The sequence below is a fragment of the Eupeodes corollae genome, chromosome 2 (assembly GCF_945859685.1).
Source record: "Eupeodes corollae chromosome 2, idEupCoro1.1, whole genome shotgun sequence".
Classification (NCBI taxonomy): domain Eukaryota; kingdom Metazoa; phylum Arthropoda; class Insecta; order Diptera; family Syrphidae; genus Eupeodes; species Eupeodes corollae.
The window spans coordinates 132,072,655-132,093,635 of NC_079148.1; the positions used below are offsets into that span (position 1 = coordinate 132,072,655).

The 20,981-nt window shown below is 30.6% G+C and overlaps 1 protein-coding gene across 3 annotated transcripts; it reads right to left on the reverse strand.

The window, feature by feature from the left end:
* Positions 1 to 739: 739 nt before the first annotated feature.
* LOC129944628 (protein SCAI) lies at positions 740 to 20,978 on the reverse strand. Of its 3 annotated transcripts, none has more exons than XM_056054193.1 (10): positions 19,543 to 20,978; positions 10,529 to 10,659; positions 10,257 to 10,439; positions 4,131 to 4,361; positions 3,944 to 4,066; positions 3,376 to 3,519; positions 2,976 to 3,292; positions 2,648 to 2,899; positions 2,380 to 2,583; positions 740 to 2,244 (listed from the first exon to the last, which is right to left on the reverse strand). In XM_056054193.1, exons 2-10 carry the CDS (start codon positions 10,624 to 10,626, stop codon positions 2,000 to 2,002), a joined length of 1,797 nt encoding a protein of 598 aa, XP_055910168.1. In that variant the 5' UTR covers positions 10,627 to 10,659; positions 19,543 to 20,978; the 3' UTR covers positions 740 to 1,999. The 3 variants fall into 3 exon arrangements, with proteins under 3 accessions (XP_055910168.1, XP_055910167.1, XP_055910169.1); XM_056054192.1 differs by lacking the exon at positions 19,543 to 20,978 and adding an exon at positions 12,981 to 14,367; XM_056054194.1 differs by lacking the exon at positions 19,543 to 20,978 and adding an exon at positions 12,981 to 14,366 and having other exon boundaries at positions 3,376 to 3,504.
* Between the last annotated feature and the right edge of the window lie 3 nt (positions 20,979 to 20,981).

Genomic DNA, 20,981 nt, shown 5'->3' on the forward strand with positions numbered 1-20,981 from the left:
TTCAAATCAAATAGCTTTTCAAAAATTAAAAATATTGGCTTCAAACTTATTTTATTTCACAGAAAATATTGTTTTCGATATTCAGTAATTTTTATATAAAAATCCAATAATCCGTTCTTTCATAAAAAAAATAAAATCTAAACAAAAATAGTACGCAAATTTGGTAAAAATTGATACTTTTAAGCAAGACAAATCGACAGACGTGATGGGAAGTTATCGATGTCTGTTGATCGAAAGTCGTCAATCAGGTAACCAGTGAGAGTATTGTTGATAGCAACAAGAATTCCGCCACCAACGGCGTTTGAATCGTCTGAGTTATAACGATTACGTCTAAAGACTTGATAAGAGAAGTCAAAAAGCTCCGAGTCTGAGATAGAGTTGTTGAGCCATGTTTCCGTCAATATTATGATATCGTGAGTGGAAGATTGTTAATGTTTTGGTAAACCATGTTGGTCTTTGTCCGAAGTCCATTTACGTTATGGTAGTAGATTAATATTTTTTTAAGCTGCTTTGACGGTGGTTTAACGTTGTCCGATACCGACGAAAATTGTATTTACTCCTTTAGGCCAAAACCATTTTGAATTAAAAACATGGAAAATTGAGTAAGGTGCACGTATTCTTAATTTCTATCGAAGCTAAAAATATAGCAGCTCCCATCAAAGAAATTCCAAAATGAAATTTGTGTCAGTGTATAATAAAATCAGTCAATCAATTAAAAGATAAAATACATTTTTCTCTATTTGTTTTCGAACGTGTGCTTTATTCCTTCTTTTTTTATAATTTTTGTTTCGGTTTGTTATTAAATAATTTATGTATTAATGAATATTACTTGTTTCCTTTTGTATTAATTTTGTATTTTTTTCTGTTTTCTTTTTTTTAACTATTGCCACGATATTAATTTTATCATACAAATAAAATTAATGATCTATAATAATAATTTTCGAAACAATTTAGCTTAGGCTATAATTTGTTTATAATATAATTTATATAAATTTTTGTTTTTTTTGGTTTGTATTTTTTTTGTATGTATTTCAATTAAATATCATTGAGTTATTTGTTTAAAAAGTAAATTATTTAAATAAATGGCATTAAGAAAGCGATAGTTTATTTTTTGTTTTAAATATTTATAATATAAATTAATTTATTTTGTTTAAATCGAGAGTATAGGTGCATCTATGATACACTGTCGAATCGAATTATAAAACAAAACGAAATTATTATAAATATGTATAGGTATTACTTTAAATATCGTTTAATTTAATTATATTATATTATAAAATAAAAATAAAAATATATTTCTATAAGTTATAGTTTATAATAATTTACATAGTTTATTACGTTACGTATATTTTAATATTATGCGCTCTAAGTTGTTTTTTTTTTTGTTGTTGTTTGTTTTAATTTTTTATTTTGTTTTGCCGATTTTATTTTATTTTTATTTTATATAAGTATAAAATTTTCCGCAAAAATATAAAATGAGTATATATATATTTTGTTTTATTATTTATTTATATTTATATATATATTAATTTATATAAATAAATATTGGGCGTGTAGTATGAAAGCATCGTCATAGTACACAGTAAAAAATATTATTTATATACTATATAGAATTAAGATGTACACAGTATTATCATTTTTGTTTTTATTTCCGTTTCTGTTTCCACCATTAATATATATAATATAATGCCATCCAATATTGCCGCTCTGAACGCCCGAACGCCTATTCCATTTGCATATAAATATTTTTTGTTTTATCGCTTGCTCCGTTTCCGGTTGGTTTCGTATTATTGTATATTTTGTTATAATTTATTAATTTTACTATATATGATCGTCCAACTGCCATCATGTTCCATTTATCCATTTATTTATGTATATATATATCGATTTTGCGCCATTTCCTTTATTCTTTTGTTATTTTTAAGCTCAAACACATTAACTAGTTAACCTATCTGCCAAAGTTTCTGCTTTTGCTTTTGCGAGTTTGTATTAAGGATCATCAATCACCGTCAGGACCTTCTGAGAAATGACCGCGCACATCGAGCGCAGATGCCAATTGGAATATTATATGCGATAGCGATGGATGTTCGAGTAGTTCATTAGATGGTAATGGTGGTTCACAACGCGGTCTCATGTGGCGGCCGCAAAAACCACGATGCAGCCGCAACACAACATCACAAAAGACGAAGCGCAACATAAGTGTGCGCAGGAAATCGTCCCCGAAAAATTGGACATATGAAGAGTCTATAAATATGAAGAAAGTATTAAAGTTGTATTGTAGCTTAAAAATGTATTAAATCTGGATGGGGACACTAAGGCGTATACGCACTTTTTTATCGACGAAAAATTGATTAGTTCTAAAATGAAATACCAACTCACCTATATAGCCTATTCCTTGTTCTATTTCATCTATACGACATCGAGTGACCAGTCGTGATGCCTCTGTTATAAAACGATCTACATAAGTCTGACATCTCTCCCAATGATGAATGGGAACATCGCCCACATTACAAACGTAACATAGAGCGGTCAATGGGGAATGCAGGAACAACGTAAATAGGGATCCATGATGTTGGACATCAGCTAATAAATACAATAAACAATGTTAAATCTTTAATAAAACCAGTGTAACCAATAAAACTTATACTTTGAAACGCTGGTGGTACATCTTGTGGTGACATGAGTATGACCAGTGGCTGTCCAAAGTACCGGGGTATATGTTGAAAGACGAATGAATTATCCGAATCGATTATAATAAAAAGTGGCCGTCTTGTAAACGGATACAAATCGCCAGGATATAGACAATGGTTTTCCTTGTAGGACTTCCCTCGACAAGCGATTCCACTATCGACGCCATCACGTTTGACGCTCGTTGCAAGACCGCCTAATTCATAACCATCTGTTTTTTTAGAAAGTAAATGCATAAGAATTATTATGTTAAAAATTGTAAGGATTTTTTTTTTGTTTGATCTTACAATCTTCGGGATGTTTTGTTGTGGAGAAACAGCCATCAGCTGACATGTATAAAAGTAGAGCGCCTCCTGGAGGTAATTCTTTAAATCCGCTAGCTAAGAACACCAGAAGTTGACTAATCGAAGGCTTGTATAGTAAATACTTATGAGGATTGTCTCGGTAGTGACGACCGTTCTCTAAATAGCCCTTAGAGCCTGGAACACCGTATGGTGGTATGCGGCTGGCTGCGGGACTAGCATCGTGCCCATGCATCCCATGGGGTCCACCCAATGGATGCGTTGACGACTCCGTTGGCTCACGTTCAAGCGTTTGTAGCATGCTAATTTAAAATGAGAAAAAAATAAAATGTCTTGAAAAGTCATCTTTTGGAAAGAAAAGCAAAGAAGAAAGAAGAACTCTTACCGAAACATATCCATTGTAAGCTCGGAGAACTTAGCTTGCTCACACGCTGAGCCAACAATTAAGATCTCCTGAAGGCTCAAAGTCATGTGCGGCGAACGTTCGCATGGCGGAGTCGTTAGCGGGGACAACCTAGAACCGGAACCACTGATCATCAATTGGTGAAGTTGGGCTATTCTACGCTTTGGCAACAAAGGCCCGTGCTTTCACAGAAGAATGATATATGCTATGTGTTGTATGTGTGATACGATACAAGATCGATACGAACAAAATGAGCGAATTCATATAATATTTATGTATGGGTATTAAAAAGAGTGCAGTATGGATATGGGTATGAGATTAATGTGGATGCAACACGGCGTGCATTCTTTTGCGTTGTTGAGTGTTTCAGGGTTGCTTTTTTATATTTGTAGAGTACATTTCCTAAACTTAAAAAAATTCTGAACTAAAGGGATAACTTCGTATAACTCCTAACTGTTTATAGTTGTTGTTCAAAAACTCTTTATTCTGTTCATCAGTAGAAAGCACGGGCGAGTTATCCATAAATTATGCGAACTGTTCACATTCTCACCTGTGCGATAAAATGATGGGATTAGAATCCGCATGAAGAACAGCAACTGCTGCTTCTGCTTTGATGAAGCCTTTAATCTCTTCTAGTACTAGAGACCATTCAAGATGGTCTTCGGGTTCGTAACTTTAAAAATTTAAAAAATTCGTTTAAATTTGTATTTAAAATATTTATTTTTTTCGTCACTTACGTTGTAGTGTACTCCTGTATTTGTTTCTCCAGTTCGGTGACTAGCTCACGCACCAGCTTCATCTTTTTTAACAGCAGACAAACGACAATGAAACGCGCATAGTAGCGTAACTTTTTCACCATCAAATCCGGTCGGTCTTCTTTAATTGCTCGCGAATAATAGGCCCGACCCCGGATTGCTGCATAGAACTGGTATGCCTCGTTCAGGTAGTTTGTTTCGCTAGTTCGAAGGCTAAAATAGAAATTGATAATAAAATTAAATAATCATTGTTGTAAAGACTTATAACAGTTAAAATACATTTTATGCAATCCTTAACACTTGATAACATTTTTTTAAACAATCAATTCATAACCGTTTTTACTATTTTACGACACTCGCTCTAAAAGTCTACATTAAATAAAATAAATTTCTTCAATAGCATAGGCAAAAGATCGAATCAAACAGAATTAGAATAATTGGCATTTCTTTAAGAACGTCAAAAACTATTAAAATTTTGAACTTTTAACAGTCCAAAGCATGTTTTATAAAAAGAGGCTGGGATGCGACCCACACTGATAACTTCCCATCCCGTCTGTCGATTTGTCTTGCTTAAAAGTTTGTCTTTATGTACTCGTATCAATTTTTGCCAAATTTGCGTACTATTTTTTGTAGATTTTATTTTTTATGGAAAAACGGACTTTTGGATTTTTATATAGAAATTACTGAATATTGAAAACAATATTTTCTGTGAAATAAAATAAGTTTGAAGCCAATATTTTTGATTTTTGAAAAGATATTTAAACCGAAAGTAAATTTTTACCAATTTTAAGTATTGTTTTTTTTTTAGAGTTTTATTTTTTGTAAAAAAAACTGTCGATTCGATTTTTTAAAAATTTTACCAAATGTTGAAAACAATATTTCTTATAAGATAAAATTAGTTTGAAGCCAATATTTAAAGAGATATTTGAGTCGAAAGTCAATTTTTACCAACTTTTATACATTTTTTTTAGGTTTTTATTTTTTGTAAAAAAACTGTCAATTCGATTTTTTTCAAACTTTAATTGAATGTTGACAGCAAGATTTTTTGAAAGATAAAAGTAAATTAAAGCCAATATCTCAAAGTTTTGAAAAGATATTTGAGTCGTAAATCAATTTTTACCAACTTTTATAAATTGTTTTTTTTAGCTTTTTATTTTTTGTAAAAAAACTACCAATTCGATTTTTTTCAAACTTTAATTGTATGTTGACAACAAGATTTTTTGAAAGATAAAAGATAATTAAAGCCAATATCTCAAAGTTTTGAAAAGATATTTGAGTCAAAAATCAATTTTTACCAACTTTTATAAATTATTTTTTTTTAGGTTTTTAGTTTTTGTAAAAAAAACTATCAATTCGATTTTTTTCAAACTTTAATTGTATGTTGACAACAAGATTTTTTGAAAGATATAAGATAATTAAAGCCAATATCTCAAAGTTTTGAAAAGATATTTGAGTCGAAAATCAATTTTTACCAACTTTTATAAATTTTTTTTTAGGTTTTTGTTTTTTGTAAAAAAAACTGTCAATTCGATTTTTCTCAAAATTTTTCAGAATTTTGAAAACAATATTTCTTATAAGATAAAATAAAATTGAAGCCTTACTTTCAAGTTTTTGAAAAGATATTTGAATCGATATTCAATTTTTACGAACTTTGAGTAATGTTTTTTTTAGATTTTTATTTTTTATAAAAAAACTGTCAATTAGATTTTTCTCAAAATTTTGTCAAAAACATTATTCTTCGTTGCACAAAATTGTTTTAGAGATAAAATCATATTTCATTCGTTAAATTTTGGAGGTGACAAATTTTTTTTTCAGTTTTATTGATTTAAAAAAAAAACCGTTATATTGATTTTTTTCAAAAAATATACCTGTTTGGTATCACGTTACAATCTATTATATAAAATTTAATTCAAGTCTCTAGCGTTTTTGGTTCGCAAGATATTTAGGGTTAACCAAAATTTTCACCATTTTTTCAAACTGCTATAGTAAAAAAACCACCCACGCAATTTTCTTGAGAGCGCTTTCTGCATCTTTCTGCCTTATTATCTGTATAACAAAATTTATTTGAAGTCGATATCTCTTCTGGTTCTTGAGCTATGGACAACGAAAAAAACGTCGCGAACGTACGGACGTACGGACGTACGGACGTACAAACGTACGTACACATGCACGCACAGACATCTTTCTAAAAATCTTTTATTTCGACTCTAGGGACCTTGAAACGTCGAGAAATGTCAAAATTTTCAATTTGACAAATCGGACCCATTACAATAACTTCCTATGGGAAGTTAAAAAAAAGTACAAATTTCATTTTGTTTCATAGGTTTGTAAAAATCACAGGTTTTCACCTTTTGCAACTAAATTGGTAAAATTAATTGATTGACAGGTTTATAAAATGGTAAAATAAATTAACAATCATCAAATTCTCTGCTTTTTCATTCTAAAATTCTTCGAGAGATTTACTTCTTCAAAAACTAATTAAGTGAACGAGGATTTTGATTTGTTTAAATTAATACGATTTTAAAAATTACTAAACAAAGTAATTTAATTTTTTATCTTTTATGGTGAAAAGGCTTGTTAAGAATCACCAGGGTCAAGCGACTCTCAACCATACCTGTTTGAGAGTAATGTCAAGAAAGAAAGGGACCTAAAATTTGTATGCTGGAACCGAACGGCTAATTTAAGAAGCACTTTTGTATGAGAAGAGTAGCTTCTTAGTATTGTATTTGTCAATTTCTGCAAATAGTAGTTGGGAGGGTTGCACCAAAGACTCTTGCATGACAGTTCCATGAACTTACTATTGCGCCACAGATACCATTTGTATTTAAATCACTTTGGTTGACGAGTTAAAGAATAAATTAAGCTCATCTTCATCTGTTTATAGCTAAAACAACTAATTTAATGAAAACTACACGAGTTAAAACAGTAAAATCAATTTTCAATCATGTTCTATTCGCTTTAAAAAAAAATCAATTTTTTATTAAAATCCAACCAATAGAAAACACAATTTTATTTTGAGCTTTCAAAACATCGATTTTGAAGATGTTGTACAATCAACAATAAAATTCGACTTGTTAGTTGTTAAAGAATACATTTTTAAGATTTTATCTATTTCAGTAAACTAACACCAAAACAGTTGTTAACTGTCAGTGAGTCAAGTAAATCCTTGTGCTTTAGATTTTAGAAAGTGATCTTTTCTTTTTTTCTGACAGTTCTGAAAATTGATGTAATAGGTTTTCCATACCAAGTCCAAAACCCGGTTTTCGCAAAATTATCGGGTTTGGCCGAAAACCTACATCGAAAACCTATCGAAAACTAGCAGCAATTCAAAGTTTAATTAACAAACAAACCTTTCGAAACATTCAGTGCTCAAATTAATGTAAACAAAACAGCTGATGGCTGCTGTCAAAACAAATATTTTTCATTTTGAAATAAATTTGGTCGTGGTAAGTATTATTATTTATACAATTTCCCTACACAATAAGAGAATAAAAGTCTGGTGGCTATTTGCGGCACTGGCGGTTCTTATATGATCCTTCAGAGTTTCAAAAGCTCTTTGTTAGCGAGGAACCGGAATTCACTATGGCTACTGGCGTGACGACCCCAAGGACGACGAAGACTTGCTCATACTTCGTAATAATGTTTCCAAGGGATGCGTCTTCCAGCTTGTCGCCACAAATATGTTCGACGCTTTTGCTTACTACCTGGAGAATGACTTTCCGGTAACTCCGTTCAATTATACAAGGCTATGGGAGATATGAGAAAGGCGATAAGTTCATTTGTGGAGAAGAATAAGTATGAAAGAAAATCTCTGGTGGAGGCTTAGTAGCAGCAGGCTAGGAAAATTCCACAATGTGGGAATCGTGTTCCAGTGAATAAAACCAAAACAGTAAGCTATCGCTCCTTGACGGACATCGATGCCAACATCAAGAAGATCCTCAGTCCTTTGGACAAGCCATTCGAGTCCTCAAAGGAAGAAACCAAAGGGATAGTCATGAAGAAATTGCAGCCCATCATAACAGCTTCATTGATCGCTTTTGATGAGTGTGATTTTGGTACGAATCTGGAACTAGGAATTGACCTTTTTTGTTCCATAAGGACCTACAGGAAATCGTTCAGAATCTTCTCAACCCCACCTATAAGTTGCTCAGACGGCCGCAATATATGGCGATTCTGACATGGCCAGCAGAAGCAATAGTCATAAGCTCAGTATTTTGGATTGAATTTGTTGTGAAAGAAGAGAAAAATGTTTAAATAAAATTTATTGTTATTGTAACAGTTTTGTTTATTGTTGATTCTATGATATATTTTCTAGACAATTGACTTCTCCTTAGTGAATTGTTCAACCCGATTGAAGTAAACAAAGAGAATAGCTGCAGCCAAGCGAGCTTGTAGTTCTTGTTGGTTCATGTTGTGAGCCCATTCCACCCGTACAAAGAACTTCAGTTAAAACTCTACTTCGAAACGAGCTAGTATTACGTTAAAATCAATTTGAATTGGTTAGAATTCATTTTTTAACTTTCACAAATAATTTGAAAAGAACAAAACTTTTATGCACACATTTTTTCATCAATACACAATTTGACATCCGGTGTTAAATAAATTTAAATGTCAAATAAAAACGTGTAAATGTTCGGTGTGAACGGTTTTCAGAGTTTCGAAAACTTTTTGCCGAAAACCCGGCTTTGGGTTTGGTGTGAAAAGGCTATAACTGTATGTAAGACATTTCAATTTGACCTCCTTTTAGAATCTAAAATAACGTTTGCTCAACAGTTTCACGTTCAAGAAAGTTTATCTTCTTTTTTAAAATCAGAGCTGTCATGTTTCTTAAGTGAATACTGGGCGCATTCACAAAGCTACTGACAACTAGCTTTGTGAATGCAAAATTGCACTACTAAGCTAGTCAATCCGGAACTGTCATATTAATGACAAATACAAATTTATAAAATAAGAAACATTAGTGTTTTCAGAACTTTTAATAATTTGTTTTCTTTTTAAATTCAATAAAACCAAATAGAAGATATAATATGATTGATTTATATTTGTATTTAAATACCGAAAGATTCATGTCCTTAACGAACAGCTGATTGTGAAACGTCAAAACCAGTGTGCACTAACTTTGTAGCCGTAATGTTTACACTACCTTGGACTTCCGAGGGGAAATTTCAACTACTTTTGTAGTTAGATTAAGCCAATCAGAATCCCTTGACTACGTAGCCGCTAGCTTTGTGAATGCAACCACTGTCAAATGATACTTCGCAATTCGGCGAAATAAAAAGTGTCATTTTACATCCACCCCAATTAAATAATCCGTGAATGAGTTCTGGATATATTCACAGTGATATTTTGACTTGCTCTATAGAGCCATTCACAGAACCTACTCTGTAATCGATGTTAAAAAAATATCCCTCAATTATCTTATCAATTTTTTTTTAAATCACAGAGATAATCAAAGAATGACAGGTTTATCTTTCTACCTCTAATTAGAGTATTTAACTTTTTTTTAGGTTATGGTAAACACAACAACTGAATATATAAATACATGCAGTGTTACGTATAACTCCTTAAAGCTAACCTGTAAAACTTTATTCGCTTTTGATCATGGGTTAAATATTTGTATTTAATTTTTTTTTGCACATTCACTCAAAACTATTTTCCTCTAGTCTTCAGATATGTAACCGTTCTTAAGGATGCTTGTATTTTTCCCCTACTATAACTTTTTTTTTTGAAACAAAAGAAAGGAAGTTTACATACAAAAACTTCTAAGTGGTTGTTTAAAATATAGAAGTATCTCTTGAAGTCTTGAAAAAAAAACTCCCATTACAGTTGCGGGTAAAGTGGCTTGTTGAAAGATTTAGTTTGTTTTATTTTTCTCCAGCTCATATAGTATGAAGGTATAAAATATATGTTTAGATATTTTTTTAAAGAGAAAAAATTAGCCTTTTAAGAAAAAAAAGAAGTCTGAAGAAAGTTTTGTTTTTTAAGCTATTTTTGTCATGTTAAAGAAAATTATCATGAAAACCTTTAAAAATCTAGGTAAAGTTTATAATTTGAAATTAACTTTATAAAAAAACTAAATGCCTACATACTACTAGACTACATACTTACTAATAGTGATAGTAAAGTTGACCGATTTTACTAGCAATTTCACCAATTTGCCAACGTTTCAAACCATACTTAGAATCAAGGACCATTCGGTGTTGTTGTTGGAATTTCCAAAGTTTTGTATAAACATCGAATGTTCGTCCAAAATATGCCTGCCATTGTCGATGGCCATATTGGGGTAGATCTCTATATTTTAAAAAATAAATATTTATATTAAAAATTTAAAAAAAAGAAAGAAATTAAAAATCTAAGAAGAATACAAAAATAATACTTACCTAAGTCCATTAAATAATTGCTTCGATTTCTCTAGCAAATGACAAAACTCCAAAACTAACTTCCTATCCTGTTCCTCTGTGGATTCCATTTTCACCATTCCGTTTTATTATTATTAGTTAATTCTACAAATCTAAAATAAGAAGATTAAAGAATTTAGAAAAAGTAACAAAATTCTTTTGTTTTAGATAATCTCTGGAATTTAATGACTAGAGTAGAGACTGGGAAGCTTAGCTAAAGATGTGTCATCTCTTTATGAGAACAGCGTCGAGATATCTATGCAAACTATGCCAATTGATCGAATGACTAATAATAATAAAAAAAAAAACAACAACCTTACACTCTTTGGCAGTTTGTACTTTTTTTTTTTCTAAATGGTTATACCTATGTATATATGTAGTTATAAAATATAGTAAATGCTACAAAGTATATAATAGAACAACGTGCCTACCGCTGTTTTATTAATTAAGCACTACAAATTGCTGGCACAATTCGGTGACGTAGGCTCTTTCAATAGCTTTTAGGGAAAAAGTAGAAGAAAGGAGGGTTTGAATGGGACGGTAAGGGTACATATAGTTATATCATACGGAGGCGACATACTAGCTCCATCATATACAACAACGAAAGAACGAACGCGGGTATACTTTAATAGTTATAATAGGAAACAATGAAAACGATATTTTGTTATCCAGCCAACAATAAACAACAACAACAATTATGAAGCATGCTAGCAAAAGTTATGTTGTTGTTTTTTTTTTGGTTTTTTATATATGGTATATTGAATTTGGCTACACTAGGGATGTGCGCACTGCCGGCATAAAAAGAATCTTCCCACTCTGCTAAACTGGATGATGATGGTCACACACCACACATAATCGAAAGTGTGTACTTCAAATCATCCCACGGTTATTATCTCTTTGTTGAACCCCTCTTGCGCGCCCTGCCACCCTTTTCGTTTTTTAGAGGTCCCTTTGTCTAAGTAAGTATACATAAGCCTTTGAAGATTTAACTTTTAAACAATAAAATTTAAGTCCCTTATGGAAGGATGTTTCAAATTGTATCTTAAGAGAACTCCACCGACAATAAAGACACTATTTTGAACTCAACACAAAACTAAAACTAAACTAATTATAATTTTCATTCACAATCCAGGTCGAACTTCAAACCTCCAATTTATAAGACAAAAAAAAAAAAAAAGAATTCAAAACCCACAAAAAGAACACGAACCTAAAAACAATCCTAACACAAATATCCCGCCTTATTTTAAGTAGCCTTATTCTAGCTGCTTGAAAATTTAAATTGAATTAGCACTTACTCAGCACATTGCTAGAATATATTCAGCTAATTAACGCAAGGGATGTGCAACGGAACTGAACGCACTCTTTTTTTTTTTGTTTAAATACTTTTGTAGGTAAAGTTGAGCAGACGTATGTATATAGTATACAACCGTTAGGTGGGTGAATATAAATAATTAAAAAAAAAATAAAAGAAATATACACACTTCTTGTTTACAAATAATTTAATGCATATTCTTTTGGCCTTATTCGACATCCATCAGATAGTCTGCCTGCGTCGTTATCGTCGTGGTCCGTTGTGTGTTATCATCATATAGAAATGTATAGATACCAATTCCTAACAGTTAAAAGGATTAGCTTGCATCTTCTTATATTTTATGTTTAAGGAAGAGTTCAGCCACCCCTTAGTAAATTTTTTAACATGAAGAAGCACTCATTCGCAAGCGCACTGAATGGACTCACTTTAACACTGAACCACGGCGACTGTTTTTTTTTTACCGTTGTGTTTGTTGTTGTTGTTGTTATTTGTTTTTGTTGTTTTTCATTATTTGTATTGTAAAAGTGCATATATAGCAAAAGAATTGGTGTGGGGTGTGTCATGAGATATATGTATATATGTTTCCACTATTCTGAACATCACATTCTTTTACCTGCCCCCCCCCCCCACTTTCTACTTCTATCACCTGCTCCTTATTTTCTAGGGCTTATCACTTGGCACTCACAATCGTCATCCGTTGTTTTGTCACTCATGGGAGAGATACAACAATCCACTTGCAACGGATCTTCATGATTTAATACACCCGGAAATGAGAAACAACAACTCATTAGCACAACCCCTGTCGTTGACGTTGTCGTTGCATTTTATTTTTAACAACCTATTCCTGCATATCCTTTACGCTTTTCGTTGCTGCTTTTTAACCCAACTTAACTCAACTCAACCCAGAAAGGTGTAAACCGTAAACTAGCATAAGGATCTTCCTTTTGGCACACACAATCCAAAAAAAAAATAAAATACTTTTGTCGGATTTTTGTGTGTAATCCTCACTGCACACACAAGGATTTGGGAGGAGTATATAACAAATAATACAAAATAAAAATAAAAATCCCCAAAGTGAGGAATAAAAAAAAAAGAAATTCTCTGTCAAAACGGATATCCTACCTAACATGAACACATTCTGTCTCATAAGACAGAGAGACACTATAATAGTACCGCTAGCGATGGCGATGGCGAACTGGTGTAGAGATTTTCGACGAAGGGCATTTTTCCTTCCTTCACTCTTTTAATTTTTTTCCTTCGTTTTTTTTTGCTGATTTTGAGTTTTCTTCTTTTTTTTCCTTCCTTTTTGTTGAATTTAATTTTCTTTTGCTCGTTTTTTTTTTACAACAGCTACACCCGATTTTGTAAATTATTCCATTTCTCAAATCATAAGTAAAATTGATTTTTTATTATTTTTGTTTTATTTTAAGAAAATAAATAAAATGTTAACGTTATATGTAAATGCCGTTATTCATGTTTATATTATTTTTTTGAGTATTAGCTACATTCGAAATACGGTATATAATTATTTAACTTTAACTCCGATATTGGTGGAAACAATAACGACGACGACGATAACGACGACGACGAAGACGACAACGAACACGGTTTTACTCTATATTGATTGACACGGATCCGGATGCAGTGTGGTGTGTAGTTACTATTTTTATGTCACATAGAAAATATGGCGAATTGCATTATTGTTGAACACAGTTTGGAGTTATTAATATTAATATTATTACGAGTATAATGATTAATTATGAGATATGCTAACGGATTTGATAATGATGATGATGATGATAATGATGATTTGAATTTAATTGATATTCTTATATTTGAGATTGCGATTGCGACTGAGTTGCTGAAAGTTGCTATAGTTGATGGAGTTGGTGGTGCTGATGGTGATGATGATGGGGGAACACCATCGCCGCGCCACATGGATATTTGGTGGATTTGTTGAGTATGTTGATGCAGTTTACAGAAACCCCGAGCGACTGGTCTTCTTCGTCTCCGTTTCGTCGTGATTTAGTTGATGATAAATTGACAATTCCTTGGATGAGGGATAGTTTCGGCAGGAATAAAGGTAGTAGTAGTAGTAGTTTTGGAAGTTATGGGCATGCTCGACGACGAAAATTCGTGTAACTATGTGTAGATATTTTTTTTTTCTTCGCTCATGTGAATTGAATTGACTTCGAAACTGACACACGTTTCTCTCCCTCGCTCTTTTTTTTAGATTTTTTTTTTACTTTAAGCGACCACAGACCGGTGTTAATTTTGATATGAAAATGTTGAATACAAAAATTATTAGAGGCGAATTGGTTTTTAGTTATGATAAATTTGTTTGTTAAATTTTGTTGTTGTTTTTTTTTTTAAGTTTGTTAATAATTTGTGGATAAGGTTTGGGTTTTAAAGGGATAGACACACTGAAAGGTTATTTTTGGAACAACTTTCTTGCGAAGAAATTCCCGATTGTACTGATGAGGGTTGTGTTAAAAGGTTTCACGTACGTCGTCGTCTTCTGTGCAAAAATATGAACCCACTAACTGATGAAACTTAACGAAGGGTGGAATTATTGATTTTTGTGTTTATGGTTTTGCATGAAATTGGCGACAGGTGGAGTGGTTGTACGTTAAAGGGTGGAAATTGGTTCTATATAAGTTAACAGTATAGGGTGATCCTTATTAAGCCAATTTAGAGTTATTTTTAAAAAGTTTGTTCGACTAGTATACTCTAGTATTAAATTCGTTGTTTGTTTTTCAATATTTTTAATTGTCTTGAAATCTTTATGTTTGTTTTTAGTTCTTAATTTTTCTAGAAAAATATTATCACTGTCAAAACAAATCACTTAAATTAAATATTGCGTTTAAACGATTTTTAAAATTTATATTTGTATTGTTTTCCAACAAATATTATGACAGTTGTAAGTGACAGCTGGATTTTTCCAACCTGGTCAAAATAGTCTTGATATTTAATTTATTTTTTGTTATTTTATTTTTTACTTCCCACAAGAAATTATTGTAATTGGTCCAATTTTTTAAATTGATAATTTTGACATTTTAGACTGTTCAAGGTCCCCAGAGTCGAAATAAAAAGATTTAGAAAGGGCTCTATTTCTTTATATGAAAATATTGTTGGTAAGTTTAAATTTTTTAAGAATAATTCAACTAACAACAGCAAGAAAAATCGACAGACGGGATGCGAAGTTATCAGTGTGGGTCGCATCCCAGCCTCTTTTTTAAAATTATTTTTGTTTGCAATAAAAAAGTGGCTTTAAAGAGTTTCGAAAATTATGCTATCAATCAACCCTATCGTGAATTCCATCGTAATGGGAAACTTTTATGATTTTCGAAAAAAATTGAAATTCTATGAATTTTTCCACTACGATCGTTTTAGATTTTTTTACGGAATTCGTTAAAGTTTCCGATTACGACGCAATTTGTTATTGGGATCAGTAATTAACATTAAAACTGTTTTCTATTGAGATATTTGTGTAGTTTTAAGTGAAGTATTCTTAATAGAGTTTTTTTTCTTTTTTTTTAATAACTGTCATTTTGATTTTTATATTAAGGTGTAGTTAAAAATAAGTTTTTCGAAATTTTAAATAAACATCCTAAATATTTTATTTGAAACTCTTAATTTTCCCTTATTGGTTATGTATGAGTGAAACATCCTACCCAAACCCTTCGCTAAACCTGATGTCCTGTTCCATCTTATACCGCTAGGTGATTTCAGACGCTAACTTAGTCATTTGGCTTAAAGCCTCCTTGAAGTTGATCATTAACAATATTGGCCACTTCACTATTTCATAGTCACTCTAATAATAGAGCTGAATAACTAACCCCCCAAACGAAACTATCGGTGTACTTTTAGCTACTTGTAAGCTTATATGGTTATGCATGATACCATAAAGAAAGTGAGTAACAGATGGATTTATGTCTGTCAACTAAACTAATTTCTCATTTCTATTGGTAATTGTTTTTAAAGTTTCTTGCAAAAGGGTTTCTTGTCATATTGGAAAAAATAAGTACTTTTTTCTTTATAATACAAAATACAACTTATTCCAACTTTTTTTTCAAATATTAACGTTGTTAGTAGTTTTTTCCAAGTTTCAAATTAATGACTTCTGAAAAGCTGCCTTGAACTGATTTTGCAGTTGAGGCCAAATGAAATCCCTTATGTCGTCTAAACCTACTCAATGTTTATTGAAAGAAAATCGCTCCAAATACTAACGATAAAATAATGACAAATGCCGAGTTTGACGTTTAAGAAGGTAAAACTGTCAGGAGCGAACGCAGAAAAAAATTTGGGCGGGGGGGAGGTGGTTTATTTCAAAAAATATATTTTGTATTTTTTTTTTTATTTTAAATGTCAAGTGTTTTTTTTTTTTCTTTTTTGGCACTATTTTATATAGAGATAGGTACTAAAAAAAACAAAGAGATGACGAGAGATTTTTCTATTTTCACAGTTCTGTTTTGTTTGTCTCCGCATATTCAAATTTACCGTAGATTGCTGTAATGAATTTTTAAATTTTGATTGCGTTCCGAACCTTTAGACCGAAGACATAGGATCTTATTCATAGTTACTTTATAAGTTCTGATTCTAAAATGAAAAAAGAGGCTGGGATGCGACCCACACTGATAACTTCCCATCCCGTCTGCGATTTGTCTTGCTTAAAAGTTCAATTTTTACCACATTTGCGTACTATTTTTTGTAGATTTTATTTTTTATAAACAAACGGACTGTTGGATTTTTATATAAAAATTACTAAATATCCGAAACAATATTTTCTGTGAAATAAAATAAGTTTAAAACCAATATTTTTAATTTTTGAAAAGCTATTTGAGTCGAAAGTAAATTTTTACCAGTTTTAGTATTGTTTTTTTTAGAGTTTTATTTTTTGTAACAAAACTGTCAATTCGATTTATTTCAAAATTTTTCCGAATGTTGAAAACAATATTTCTTATAAGATAAAATTAAATTGAAGCCAATATTTCAAATTTTTGAAAAGATATTTGAGTCGAAAACCAATTTTTACCAACTTTTACTAATTTTTTTTTCGGTTTTTATTTTTTGTAAGAAAACTGTCAATTCGAATTTTTTTAAAATTTTTACTAAATGTTGAAAACAATATTTCTTATAAGATAAAATTTGTTTAAAGCCAATATTTCAAATTTTTGAAGAAATATTTGAGTCGAAAATCAATTTTTACCAACTTTTATACATTTTTTTTAGGTTTTTATTTTTTGTAAAAAAAACTGTCAATTCGATTTTTCTTAAAATTTGTCCTAATGTTGAAAACAATATTTATTATAAGAAAAAATTAGCAAGAAGCTATTATCGCAAAGTTTTTTAAAAGATATTTGAGTCGGAAATCATTTTTTACCAACTTTTGTTAGTTTTTTTTTCGGTTTTTTATTTTTTATAAAAAAACTGTCAATTCGATTTTTTTCAAACTTTAACTAAATGTTGACAACAAGATTTTTTGAAAGACAAAAGTTAATTAAAGCCAATATCTCAAAGTTTTGAAAAGATATTTGAATCGATATTCAATTTTTACGAACTTTGAGTAATGTTTTTTTAGATTTCTATTTTTTATAAGAAAAACTGTCAATTAGATTTTTCTCAAAATTTTATCAGATGTCAAAAACATTATTTTTCGTTGCACAAAATTGTTTTAGAGATGAAATCATATTTAAGTCGTAAAATTTTGGAGGTGACAAATTTTTTTTTTCAGTTTTATTGATTTATAAAAAAACCGTTATATTGATTTTTTTTTCAAAAAATATACCTGTTTGGTATCACGTTACAATATATTATATCAAATTTAATTCAAGTCTCTAGCATTTTTGGTTCGTAAGATATTTAGGGTTAACCAAAATTTTCACCTTTTTTCAAACTGCTATGGTAAAAAAAACCACCAACGCAATTTTCTTGAGAGCCCTTTCTGCATCTTTCTGCCTTATTATCTGTATAACAAAATTTATTTTGAGTTGATATCTCTTCTGGTTCTTGAGCTATGGAGGACGAAAAAACGTCGCGAACGTACGGACGTACGAACGTACGGACGTACGTACACACGCACGCACAGACATCTTTCTAAAAATCTTTTATTTCGACTCTAGGAACCTTGAAACGTCGAGAAATGTCAAAATTTTCAATTTGACAAATCGGACCCATTGCAATAACTTCCTATGGGAAGTTAATAAACTTCAGTTTATATTATTCATAAACAATTTAAACTCATTTTAAAACGATAATCTGGAGTCTAAAAATAAACACGACGGAACCCATGTTTAAGCTGTTTCCAAATCTATTAAACTTAAAAAATAAACAAACTGATGGAGTAAATTAAGTTACAACACATTTTATTTGAAAATTTAATATCAAAAATTAAAATGTCAAAAGACTTAAGCATATATCGGTCTAGGGTTTCCGCTAATTCTTCGGCCGCACGTGGTCTGTTAAGGGACCTAACATTCTACGTGCATATCGGAAGTTCGTTGTCCTTTATTCGTTTGCGTTGGTTGTCAACAGTAAATCCGTCCGTATCCGAGACTTGTTGGTGCTTCGCAACTATGAAAGCTTTAACGTGGCCAGGAAGTCACCCCGACGCACAACCCCCAGGAGAGGATAAGGAGAGGTGCCTTAGTGGAAACACCTCTCCCCACCTCTCTCGTTTGCTGCCCCCAACAACTTTCCACTGGGGTTGGAACCCAATCTCCAGTTGAGGTACTAGGCACCCGATGTTCACCACTGGGAGGTGAGAGTAGGAATTGATAGACAGAGGTTGGTTTTGAGAAAAACCTGTGGACGCTTGTGTCCTCTTGTGCACATGTCTACCATTTGAACATTTTAATGCTACCAACTAACAAAAAACCAAACTCCTTCTTAACCCGATTGAACCCCTTTGAAATAGATGAAAACGATTTGTGTGAAAGGTATTGATTCGAGAGAAAAAAAATTTCAAGTCTATGATTGACCTTCTTAATATTATAGATCGAAATTAAATGAAATGTTTGTTAATATCTGCGTTCTTCCAAGTCTTAAAACCACAGACTTCATAAAATTTATCAACTAAAAGCAAACAAAATATGTTAAACTTAAACTCCAGTTCAATAAGACTCTGGTTTAAAATATGACTATGAATATGCCCCATATTGTTTCGTGTCTTACATTAAGGTACATACATATGTTTACATGCAGAAACGCATTCAAGTTTTTAAAAATATTGAATTTAGGACATTTCATTATTTATTTTATTCTTGTTATTGAAAAATAGGGACAAAAACGCGACAAAGGCAAGCAGGGTTGCTGTTTTTGTTTTAAAATATTGTGTGTCACAATTCAAGAAGTGAAAAAAGTTAAGTTAATAAGTTTAACCTCCAAAACCCCTACCTGCGATCGCCCCTGTCAGAAATTAAAAATAAAATCGTTCTACTTAATTAAGCAGCACATTGCAAAATACAATTTGACATGTGTAATTAAACGCCATTTTTGTTTTAATGTCATTTTTCAGTGATGTCTTTTAAAACAGTTGACAGGAGTCACGTATTTGTTTTCTTATACATACAAAGATTTAACAGTTTCTGTCAGAATTGTACATGTGTATTGTATTGTCAAAATCGACTTTGATATTTTGTATCCCAAAATTGTATATAGAATAAAATCGTTTAAATGTACTTACCATCTCCTTCGCTTTCTAATTCTTATACCAATTTCAATAAAACTAAATAAACTTATATTTTTTGAGTATTACTTTTGTGTATGAATTTATTTGTTTGCATTTTTTCGATTAAATTATTTAAATATATATTATGTATAAATTTACAAAAAAAAAAGAAAAACAACACAGACTTCTAACGAAGCATATACCGCACGACTAAATAAATTTAGCATTTAGTATGATGGTTTATATCATCGATGGATATAATTCTGTTTTTGTATTTTGTTTATACCCAATAATAACATTGAAATTGCATGCATCTATTTTTCTAATTATAAATCCAAATAATAAAAGTGTATATTGTGAATAAATATTCATATACATATAAAATTCTATTAATATTTTATTTTGCTTTTTATTTCCACTTTGCGCCTATAAGTTTGTTTTTAAAAAAACAATCGCATCCTCCTGAATAGTTTTTGAGTATAAATATTTTCATTATATAATTATGTATATCTAAATACAAATTTTGAACACCAATATTACAAAAATGCCGACAAACTTTGCCATTTTGTTTTTATTTTTATTCTTTTAGTAAAAAATTGCTGTCGAAAACAACAATTTTTCAAGTAAAAATTAATTTTATTTTCCGTGTATATTTGTTTTGTCACTTGCTTACAGAATGTTCGTTATATTTTTTTATTTAAAAAGATATTTTATTTTTTTAAATATAATTTTAGATGTAATCTTAATTCGATTTATTTATTTCAATCAATTATATTAAAAATTAAAACAAATTATTTTTTCTTTGAATAACAAATTTTTGGCTTTGATGTTTTGAAATTACTAATTTATTTTATTTGGTTTAGAATTTTGGTTGTAATTTTTTTATATTCTTAAAAATAACATTAAATGCAATTATTTCAATGTAATTCGTTTATAAATTATATACATACACACATACCTAAAATCTTCTTTTTTTATATATACTTAGTATAAATAATAAAAATTGTGAACTCAGTCTTTTTATGAAATATAATAATAAATTTTAACTAAATATACAATAATTATAATTATTTAGACAGAAAAAAGCACTATATATGTTTTTTTTTTATTTTCGTTATAACAACAATATTTAAATATTTTTATTTAAGCCTTAGTACTTAGCTTCTAAACAACAACACATAAGACAGTGAAGAAGTTAGGTTAACTATGCGGCCCTTATCCTAATTCGTTTCCTCTTGTTTATAGACGGATATTTTAATTTTTCTTTGGTATTTTTTTTAAATTGTAATTTGAAATATAAAGATCAAGCATAAAATAATAATTTAGAAAGATTGTTTTGAAATGAAAGCGAAGAATTAAAATACAAAACAATGGACAATAATCTTTGAGGCCAAAGATCTGTGGGTTCTGAGCTTAAAATAAGAACGTTTAAGTGAGTCGATCAAGCAGAGCGA